Consider the following 11,538-nt stretch of genomic DNA (forward strand, 5'->3'; position numbering starts at 1 on the left):
CTTTACTCTTTTGTGACTATAATCTGTATTACAAATGCTGAAGCAACCTTCATATTATCTTTTAGGTAGGCATAGTCATAAAAAAAATCGTCATAAAATAAATTATCAATTTCTTCACAAAAAAAAGAGAAACATTACATGTTATATAGCAAATGTCACTAATAATGTTGATTGTGATGGTTTTCCAATTGCTCTTTAACCAGGGACTGGCAGGCAGGAAATACATGAAAATAAATAATAGATGTTTTACATTAGTGGCTTTCCTGCTATAACAAGTTAGAATATCATATGTAAATAATAATAATAATAATAATAATAATAATCAAAACGTGTATATAAAATCTTTTCATTCAAAATTAATTAAAAATACTACACAAATGTGGCACCAGATATATTTACACTACTATATACAGGGTTGCATAGTAATGGATTACATGTATTTGGGATTAGCTAATAAAATGCTTTAAAAATAAAATAAATAAGTAAGTAATTATTACAATCAACCCAGATTACATGTAGAAAAAAAACATTGTTTCGTTTTTTGATTTGACCAATTCTAAATGCTGAACATATATCAAAGTAAGTTATTCCTCTCAGGTTGTCAGTTTTGTTCATGGTGGCTTAACTAATGATGGTGATTTTAGCATAATGGAGTCTTATTCCTTTTTGTTTACATTAAAAATAGAGGTTGAACATTTTAAGTAAGTGCTCCGTCTGGATTAACCTTCAAGAGCAAAAGTCCTTAGCAACAAAAACGTACACAAAAGAAAAAGGCATCTCACATATTGTAATTTGTAAATGTAGCTATTGTAATGTTACAATACAGCACACCTGCAGTTTGTGGCATTACTGTTTTTGTAAGGGTAATTAACTTTTTTTTCTACACATAATAAATGTTTTAAAAAGTTTAAATGTTTAAAGAAAAAACAATATTTGTGACTGCGTTCATTTGTGTAGTATCAAGTACAATATATTTCAAATGTTTTATTTTGAAGTTATCCGAGAGGAATTCAGAAGTATTCAAGTAAAATGACATTTCATTTTTATTTTTTTGTGATACGTGTCATACGTGCTAATTATAAAAATCCACTCAGCCATTTAATTTTTCAGTAACTAACTACAAAGTGATCTGACCCAAATACATATTATTTATGTAGTGACTGTCATACACTCTGTCGCCTTAGTTACATATTACATAACTTAAAGAGTTAATATTAGCCAATAGCATGCTGCCGATGTCATTACTCATTTATTATCCAATCAGCTTTCTCACGGTGGTTAGCTTAGCCAATGGCGTCAGGTCAGGAAAGGACAACAGGAAGTAAATGTCCTCCGCTGTAAAAGGGGATGCTAAAGCGGTGGCTGGTCAGCTAAGCTAAACCCACTATGTGCTGGATTATCCTCACCACAGTGTGTACATAGTAGCTTGCTGGTTAAATCGAGGAACGCGTATCGTATTGACATCATCTGTGTTCTGTTAAAAAGTCGTTAATATATTCGGTCTGTGTGTTGAATGCTAGGTGGCTAACGCCGGAGGCTAGCGTCTTATTAAAATGCTAACGTTAGCTAGCTTTAGCAGGCTAGTACATTTTAATTACCTGTGAAGACTGCAGCCGTGGGTGAAGAGAGGGGAGCTGAAATGAGTCAAAATACTACAAGGTGTCGAGCATCTTAACCGGCTTTTACAGCAGGTACGTAATAGTTGGTTGATTCATGTTTAACTTGAGGCTGATTAGCTAACCTTTTGCTTAGCGGTCACTTCATTATTCTTGGATTTTGTGTTGGAAGAGCAGTCTATTGTTCATTATCGTCACCCCGTTAAAATAATCGCCTAACTCATTTTTTCAAGTTTTGCAGGAAACACAAAAAACTTCACCAAAAGTATAACATATGACATTTATTGATCATTTCACTCAAAAAGGATGTAACAAAGGATGGCTATTGGTATAGTAATAACACTGTGTGGAAATTATATAACTTAAGAGAAACAAATGACTTAGGCAGTTTTTTTGAACATGCCTTTGTGACTTAAGCAAGATATGGTAACACTTTATTTTGAAGGTGTCTACATAAGAGTCACACAAGCCTGTCAGAAACACGACATGACAAGTATCATGAGCATTAATGTTACTTCAAAGTGTCATTAATGTTCATGACACATCCCATGTCATGTTTATGACACGCTCATGTCACCCTTATGTAGAAATCTTCAAAATAAAGTGTTACCATATCTTGCTTAAGTCACAAAGGCATGTTCAAAAAAGTCACATTTTATTTTGACTTAGGCATAATAAATCCGCTTAAGTCACACACTTGACATAGGCCATTATCTTAAAGGGGAAAAATCACATGATCTGATCAACTAAGGATGTAGGCGATTTTACCATAGGTGGTCGGCGTCATGAGGAGATGATTTAGGCAAAAAAAACAATTTTGACAAAATATGCCATAGACGATTATTTTCACGGTGTGACATTATAATACATTGACGTTACGGGGCCAATTAAATGCACTGAACTCACTGTACGGACGTTGATAATAAATTGTGTTGCGGTCACATTAACGGTGTCGTGACAGAAAGATTGACGTGCGGCGAGTTAGTGCTATGATGTTGAGCAGCTTGATCTGCATGAGGAATAATGACAGCCACTATAATCAGATTACTGTCACAGTCGCTGTAAAAGTCCGACATGCCGGTTGTCAAATGCAAATCACATGACATTTTTTTCTCTCCATCATCATGTTACTGTTCCCTGTTGAAACTAACAATCATCAGTTTCAGGTCAGGGTGGAAAAGTCACTGGTACTTTCCTTTGTGTGTTGTGCATTGTGAAACCAGCAGCTCTAGACAAACTGCCTAAATTTACACTTACACCGTTGCATTTATTTATATTTTTCAGGAAGTGAGAAATTAGTAGCTGCTTTTGGTTGATACCATATCCAACACAGATTTGGTGCTATATTTTCTTTTTTCTTTACCACTCGAGAATTGATTGTCAATGGTCAATAATGCCTCCTAAACACCACATTAAGACACTGAGGCATTGAAGAACACAGCAAAATGCGTTGTGTTATTTGTTTTAAAAAACTTTAGGCATTTGAGATTTTTGCAAGAATTGCATTTTTTGACTATTGGAGAAACCCCATGATTGTCAATATATCTAGGAACGCTATCTGTCCTCTGAATGCTCTACATCTGTAGTTTGTGATTGTAAAGTAAAGTTTAATATGGCTGTGATTATCCTAGAGGTCACAGCAGGATATTTTATAAAGTGAGGTCAAGTTTCAAAAATGCTCTCGCTGCAATGAATCTGCTGCTTTGAGGATGAACATCATTACACGTGAATAAGACTGGGCTCATTGGCTCCACAAGAGTCTCAGCTTTGTAGTCATAGACTGTTAAGGGGCCCCGGTTTTAGAAATACTCAAATTCAATAAGCAAAAATATCGCATTTGTACTGCAGGAGAAAAACTGCATGCTTCTTGCCTCAATATGCATGGGATTAGCATAAAGTAGGCATGTTTGTAAATGGGGAGACTTGTGGGTTCCCTATAGAACCCATATTTATTCAGATATCTTGATTTTTGAAATTCCCATCTTCAAGTTTTATACGATACCAATATCTTCATTGTAGCTTTACAATTAAGCCTGGTACTGCCTCTGGAAGAAAAAAAAACATGGTCAGTTGGCTATGGGAATGCTAAGGTTTAAAATTTTCAGGCAGGGTGTAAAAAGCATGTAGAGTGAAGAATATAAACAAAAACATTCAATAATTTACCTTCTTGTCTTTCCCAATCAGTTCTGTGTTGCAATGAGGAGCACCAGAGTTCAGCGCTGAAGGCTCAGAGGCATGAACTCGGTTTCCCCCAGCGCAGTACAGTACGTAGGGGGCATGATGCAGGATGAGCTGGTGGAGAACCGGAGGCAGCAGCCTCTGGAGCGGCAGGGCAGCTTTGGCCTCAGGCCGCCACAGAATGCTGATCCTGGCAGAGAGGCAACCGGAGAGCCTGACGAGATGGACAAACTGAAAGCCAAACTGATGTCAGCATGGAACAGCGTCAAATATGGTTTGTACTTCTTGAAGTGTGTGGGTGTCTTGTTTTTTGTGCTTGTGATTGTAATTTATGCATGTTTTTGTATATTTATTTATTAAGCCCCATTCAGCTCTCTCAATTAACCACTTTGCCAACTTCCACTTTCTTTCTGTAGGTTGGACTGTTAAGTCTAAAACCTCTTTCAACAAAATATCGCCAGTCACCATCCTGGGAAACTCTTATCTACTCAACAGTGAAGGTAAGCTCTAACAGCACATATTTATCTAAAAAATCTCAGGGTTGATTTCTTTCTTTTCAAAGTGCCTTTGTTTCCTCTCTAGAGAGAGACCCCAGGTGTGGTAGTGATGTGTGTTTTGGTTTACCACAGCGGTGAAAATCCACTTCCTTTGAAAGGTTACTTGGTTTTATCGCACAAAGCAGCAGACCACAAAAAGTTTTCGCTTCACTTTTATTTCACAGACATGTAAACTGATCTTTCTCATTTCAAATTAACATGCTATGGGTGTAGCACTTTAAAAAGGCCTCTTGGATTTATTAACCATGAAAGCATAATGGCATAATGTATAAACCAAAAATATTCTGTTTAAAGTTATTTTGTTTTTTTCTCTGTTTGGTCCTTCACCCCTTATCTCCTCTCAGATGAGGTTGAGCGATTTCGTCTGGCTTTTGTGTCGAGGATTTGGCTGACCTACAGACGGGAGTTCCCTCAGCTAGAGGGCTCCACCTGGACCACAGACTGTGGCTGGGGCTGTATGCTGCGCAGTGGACAGATGCTGCTGGCACAGGGGCTCCTGGTCCATTTGATGCCCAGAGGTTTGTCTCTCTCAAAGTTAGGCAGTTTAACTGTCCCCTTCACCCACAGGCTGTTTTTGTTCTTCAATATTTACATTCAGGATATCAGTAATGTGTTTGTGCTCGGAATGCATACTAATGTACTATTCAAGGATTATGTTAAATTGAGTATGTAGTGCTTTTCAACAGAAAATTTGGGAATTTTGTGTGTGCAGGAAATACCCAGATGTATACTAGATTTGAGTTCACTCAGCATGAACGCATTAAATATACTTAACTGACCCACAAGCCACTTTAAAAGCTGTGTTAATATGTAAGATAAGTTTTAAGGTGAGGAAAGTAGCCCTTTTGATTCCCAATAAGTGGTCAGTTACAGTTTTTTCCTGTATTGAAATTTGCTGCAATGTTTTCAGGGGTGTGAGAGGCATCGACCAGGTCAGACCAGCTGTCTGTCATGTGCAGTCACATGACTAGCTTGCTTAAACATACTTCTGTGTGAAGTATGTTGCTAATGGAAAACTTAATCGTTCATTGACTATGCAGTACATACTGATTGAGTATGTAGGTACAGTCATAGACAGTATAATAATATGTGATTCCGAACCCCGCCTAGATCTGAATCCTTTTTATTCTTTCTGATCTGATCCTGTGTTCAGTTCCTGCTTTCTTCCCACTTTCATATCTATCTGCAAGCTTTTATTGAATCAGTTTCAGTCCAAAAGTGTGTTCTGCTGTCTGTCTGCTTTTGTTCTTTTTTCCTATTTTTTTTTTAATCTTATCCCGATTTATTTCTGTTTCTTTTTATTGCAGACAACATTTTTCTGTCATATGGCTGTTTGTGTTTTGCTTCTGTCTTCTGCTCAACCTCCGTTTGTCTTTTTAGAACATTTATTTCATTTATGTCCATGTTGATTAGTGTGACGTTCAAAATATGTTTACTCTGATTATTTTAAGCTAAAAAGAATTTCGAGAAAAACACATCCAGATCTTTAGCCTGGCTAAATACAAGTCTTTTTGTATTCTGTAGATTGGGCTTGGCCAGATGCTCAGCAGCTAACCGATGTGGACTTAGAGGTGTTCAGACCGCGGTCCCCAGCCCGGGCTGGAGGAGTCCCCATCCCCTCCTTTGGCTCTCCACGAGGATCCAACACCCCCGAAAAGTCCCTGACGAGTGATCAAGCACCCAAATGCAGCCAGAAGAAGAGACCCGAGGTTGTAAGGGACAGGCAGGTGGAGCCTATCCACCACAAGCTGGTCATGTGGTTCGGGGATCAGCCCCCAACACCCTTTGGGCTTCACCAGCTGGTGGAAATCAGCAAAAGTTCAGGGAAGAAGGCTGGAGACTGGTACGGTCCCTCCATAGTGGCACACATATTACGGTAAGGGTGCTGGAAGAGCCAGGGTTTTCTTACAAGCAAGGACTATTTTCTAAAGTGATTTACACAATTTGAACACTTATTGATTGTAGTCATAATTTTTTTTTCAGGAAAGCGGTAGCCAAAACCTCCGTGCTCCACAACCTGGTTGTATATGTGGCCCAAGATTGTACAGGTGAGATTCACAAATGAGATATCTCTTGAATTTTATCATTTCTCTTTGTGAGAGTCCAGTTCAGAGGTGTCAAAAAGTGAATTGCTTTGATCCAAAATGCATTAATTTGGAAAAATCTAAAAATGTCCTCTTCATATTTTTTCTCATCATGTTTCTGTAGTGTACAAAGAGGACGTGGCAAATCTATGTGACCTGTCACTAAGCCAGACTCCCCCCGATCAGTCCAGTCAAGCCTGGAAGTCTGTCATCATACTGGTGCCTGTACGACTGGGAGGAGAGGCCCTCAACCCGTCCTACATCGAATGTGTCAAGGTCTGAATACTCTGCCTTCCCACCACACATCCATCGACCCCTCTGAGCTCACGAGAGTGATGTCTCCTAAAGAACTGCGTCATCTAACTAAAGTTGTCTCTCATACTCCAGAACCTCCTAAAGCTGGATTGTTGTATCGGAATCATTGGAGGCAAGCCAAAGCATTCACTTTACTTCATTGGCTTCCAAGGTGAGGACATTTCTTTCTTTCTTTCTTTTAAGAATGCAATTAAGCAAAGGATTTAGGAAAAATATCCTTAATCAAAGTAAGAACTCTGTATTCTTTGATATGGCACCATAGAGAACCCAACTTGTTTGGCAGTAGCAGCCTCATGAATTTACTTTAATTCTTAGTATTATCAAGACATTGAAAGCTTGTTCTGAACATGATCCACACCTACTCCTGTCTCCTTTGAATCTTGTCACACCTGTTTGTCACATGACAAACGACTCACCTGTTAAGAGTAAACTATAAACTATGCAGTGTCCACAGTGAGCCTGTTGCTCCAGGGCCAAGCTAACCACAAATGACTGACGATGACAAAAATACTCACTATTAACACAGCCACATAGCTTTTCTCCTCTGTTCATTTATGGGGGCTCCTCCATCTTTTGTAGAGGGTCTCTGTATTGGTGAGATGGTGATACTGTGTTAGGCTGATGTTTTCACATTAATGGCTGTGAATACAGCATTGGCTGATTAGCCTTTACTAAGTATACATTTAACCTACTAAAGCAATTATTTAATGCTATGGCATGGTATAATAAAACACGATTTTTTTGTCTTTAATAAAAAAACAGTTGGGACTCCTTATTTGTTTTGCTACAATTCCTTCAATGCAGTAATAATATTTCCTAGCACTTGATTCACATTAGCCTCATTCAAATGTTTGCTCACTGTGGATTCCACACAGGCCTGTTTAAAAATAGGTCTCTAATTATTTCATACAGGAATCATGTGAAGCTCCCTTCTACAAAGTTGTGCAACTACTATCAGAAGGAAAAGAAAAACTGATTTTGACCCTGTCAACCAGCAACTAACACTTCCCAAAATACAATTCTTGCTAATCATTGATTTCTTATTGGAACAATGATTCTTGAAATGACTAACTAGATGCACAATAGAAGAGGGGAAAGCTGTTTTGGAAACCAAACCCTGTTGCAGAAAAAACACATTAATACTTGTTAATACAGCGGTAGATTTGGCTTTGGTGCCAACTTCTAATGATAGCATCACTACCCAGCTATTTCAGGTGCAGCGTGGGTCAGTGAAACAGCAAATATATGACTGAGACATTCATCTGTTTCTGGTCCGCTGGTTTGCACTTGGCAGGTGTTGATTTTATACTCTAACACAGTGTTTTGATCACTCTTCCTGACTTCTCCCCCCTTTCTGTTAGACGAGCAGCTGCTGTATCTTGACCCTCACTACTGCCAGCCTGTGGTGGATGTCTCACAAGTTAACTTCTCACTGGAGGTCGGTTGCATTGTTTTCATCTCTCTATCTCTCTCACTCCAGACTTTCTGGCTCATTTTTATCAGATCATATTTGACTTACACCATGTGAGCTTTATGCTCAGTAGTGTTTTGACTGTACAGGCTGTTTAAGATAACATGTCCTGTCATGAACTTCATTGACCTTTAGAATGACCTCCTTCTTCTGTCACCTTGTAGTCATTCCACTGTAGCTCTCCCAAGAAGATGCCCTTTAACCGCATGGATCCCAGCTGTACCATCGGCTTTTATGCCAAAAACAAGAAGGACTTTGAGTCTCTGTGTTCTGCTGTTAGTGGGGTGAGTTTTACACTCTTAATACGAAAGCATTTAAGAACATCGAGAAAATCAATTTTGACTTCCTACTCTGCTAAAGACGGGTTTAGAAATTTTAGATCAGTCACAGAGATTAACCCTAAAATGCATGCTATTATAGATTACTGCATGATACAGTATATTACAAAGGTGTAGACCACATTCTGCTGGCTGGAAGTGGAGACAGGCAAGCCCACATATGGAGCTGTCACACTGGAACCAATCAGCTTTCTGAAAGAGAGACAGGCCAGTGATATCAAAACCCTGAAGCTCCTTTCACTCTTGCGAAGTGCACCGTCTTAATACATCGTGATGAATGAAGAACACCATGTGACTGATGACATTGGAAACTTCAAACATCACTGGTGCATTCAAAATCGCTTCATTCAGATTGACAGTTTTGCAGTTTTATTACATTACATGATAAGAAGTTGCAATGCACACTACAAAGACACAAGTATGACAAAATTTCTATGTGATACCAAGTATTATAATGCTATAAACTTAATAAAATTACTAAATAAGCTAATTTAATTCAGTTAATATATCAATAATACACACACTTTTACGGATAAATAAACATTTTCATAAATAGTCTTGTATAAATAGATGGATAATTAAAACATAGGCTGAAGATGGATACTAGCTGACTACTGTATATAAATCTGTTGCACCTGTTTTCTTTTGGGAAAATAAAATGTTAGATAAAGCGGGATATACTGAAATTCATGTTCAGTTGGATTTTAACTGTCCAGTAACCTGCAGCAATTTAATCCTGTAACCTGTTCCTTCTTTTGTCTTTTAAATAAAAAATGTTTTGATTCTTGTACTTTGAGTCAAGCATATAACAAGCAATTGGAAGATGTCAAATAATTGTGAAAGTTATGCAATGATTCACAAACAATGAAAACAATAAAATGGTTACAGTTTTATTTTGGGTTTATAGTGTAAAATGACTTTGATATAGAAATATATATTCATGTAATCACTTGACATGATATTTTCCCATTAAATCAGTCTTGTCTACTTGTGAGATTCTGTTGCATTCTAAGAAATGTTGTTGACTTGTTTTGTTGTCCTTTCAGGCCCTGTCATCATCGAAGGAGAAGTACCCAATCTTTACTTTCGTGGAGGGCCGGGGTCAGGACTATGGTCTTGAGGGTCACAGCAGCAATAACAGCGGACCTGCGGCCCACATTCTGCCCCCCGGCAAACTGGGCCGGAGTAACAACAGAAGAAACAGTGATGAGTTTGTCTTCCTGTAAGACACTAAGAATGCTGCTCTCTCAGCTCTCGCCTGTAGGGAGCAGAAGATGACACCTCATTTCCTTTCAAAGGGAAGGACTCGATTCTGTTGATGCTGCAGCTGCAAGGTGGACATGACGCTTTTGTGCTTCGCTGGTCAACAGAAATAAAAACTGTGCGGCTCTGTCATCACCATTTGTGTAGATGGGTATTATAAGCTAACAGGCATTAACGGGTGCTGTCTGGAGCATTATTTTACTGGGCAAAAACATGATTTCATAATGGATCATGGTTGTTTCAAGTACTTGAAGTATTCTTGATTCACTTTATCAGACACCCAAAATGCCTCAAAGCATGTTTAAGCAAAATCAAGCGCTTTAAAGTACTCCGAATACACTCAACTACTGTGTTTTCATCCTGGTCTGAACTGGACAGGAAGGTGATATTTGATTAGCTCACTGGTCAGTTAGGGGTGGTGGTCCCTGTTACTGTTCTGGACTTGTATGATATACCCTCTGCTGAACATCTCCATTGTTTAAATTTATTTATCAAGTTTATGAATGTGTGTGTGCGAGTGTGCAGTTAGTGTAGTTTATTTCTTTGTCTAAAAATAAGTGTACTGATGTCATTAGGAGTCTGTTTCTCAGAGGTTTCAAATTCTTCCAGGAGCATCTTGAACAGAATACTAATTCTGGTGTTACAGTCCCAAAAATCACATGTATGACCAGATCCATGATCTCCCACATGCTTTTGTGCTTCTTTAAGATTATGAACCTTCTCTGAACTCTTACAACTCTCCTGAAAAGTTTCTCAACCTCCCAGGTTTAGGGTGAAGATCCCTTGAATAGGAGATAAATGTATCTTTCTATGTGGCTTTTCCCATAAGGCATGGGCCTCTTCCACAAAACAAACAGGTTTGCCAAATAAGCCAGCCAAGCTTATTGCAGTTAGTCTGAATAATTTCCAGGTGATTTGGCTCCATAAAGCCAGTTCAACTGTTTTTTCTGCATATGTTGCATCGTAACAGAGCTTGAACTCCGTTGAATTTGCTTTGTGGAACTGATTCAAGTGAAAATAAGCCTGACTTATTCCTTAAACTCACTTTGTGGAATAGGCTCCAGAGTTATTAAGTTATCTGGATACGTTTAGCAAAAATAACACCTAGAACAAGTTTTTATTTATGTTCTGGGTTTAACTTGGCTAAAGTTATCCATTCATAAAGAACTGGTCCAGGCTTTATGGAGTATTTGCCTTCAAGCTTTTTCTGCAAGTTCATTTGTGTTTAGTTTGTCCCTTTTCTACATGAAGCATACTACTGCAAGTTGCACTACTACTGTTATTTGGTTTGTTGTCCTGATTAAACTACAAACACTGGAATCTCATTTTACTTCTCATATCTCATGCTCCGTTAGTTTCTGAAGAGAAGCATGCAGTTTTGTTATTACTTGCAGATGAAGCATTGACCGAACAGATCTACAGAAAAAATCATTGCCAACTATTTCGATAATCAGGTAATCGCTAATGTACGTTTAAATGCAAATATGGCAGGAAATGCTGTTGTCTGCCTCTCAGGTGTGTAGATTTCCTGATTTTTTTTTTTTTTGGAATGACAAAAACAAGACCTATGAAGACATCACTTTTGATTTTCTGACACTTTATAGACAAATTACTGATCAAGAAAGAAAAAGTAGTTTTCAAAAAACAATGTTTTTCCAAAGTTTCAGGGAAAAAAAATGTTTCTATTGTCACTTTTGCTAAAAATTCATACAGTAT

At 38.1% G+C, this 11,538-nt stretch overlaps 1 protein-coding gene across 1 annotated transcript; it reads left to right on the forward strand.

Annotated features, from left to right (window-relative positions):
* Positions 1-1,325: 1,325 nt before the first annotated feature.
* On the forward strand, positions 1,326-11,147 carry atg4da (autophagy related 4D, cysteine peptidase a). Its single transcript, XM_059339034.1, has 11 exons — positions 1,326-1,691; positions 3,801-4,068; positions 4,211-4,294; positions 4,696-4,869; positions 5,876-6,227; positions 6,335-6,399; positions 6,560-6,711; positions 6,823-6,901; positions 8,112-8,188; positions 8,386-8,505; positions 9,606-11,147. Exons 2-11 carry the CDS (start codon positions 3,852-3,854, stop codon positions 9,783-9,785), a joined length of 1,500 nt encoding a protein of 499 aa, XP_059195017.1. The 5' UTR covers positions 1,326-1,691; positions 3,801-3,851; the 3' UTR covers positions 9,786-11,147.
* Positions 11,148-11,538: the final 391 nt, after the last annotated feature.

This window comes from Centropristis striata, chromosome 1 (assembly GCF_030273125.1).
Source record: "Centropristis striata isolate RG_2023a ecotype Rhode Island chromosome 1, C.striata_1.0, whole genome shotgun sequence".
NCBI lineage: Eukaryota > Metazoa > Chordata > Actinopteri > Perciformes > Serranidae > Centropristis > Centropristis striata.

Coding starts and splice junctions, on each gene's coding strand:
- atg4da (XM_059339034.1), top strand. CDS start 3,852: ATGAACTCGGTTTCCCCCAGCGCAGTACAGTACGTAGGGGGCATGATG. Junction 4,069..4,210: donor ATGGAACAGCGTCAAATATG/GTTTGTACTTCT, acceptor TTCTTTCTGTAG/GTTGGACTGTTAAGTCTAAA. Junction 8,189..8,385: donor AAGTTAACTTCTCACTGGAG/GTCGGTTGCATT, acceptor GTCACCTTGTAG/TCATTCCACTGTAGCTCTCC.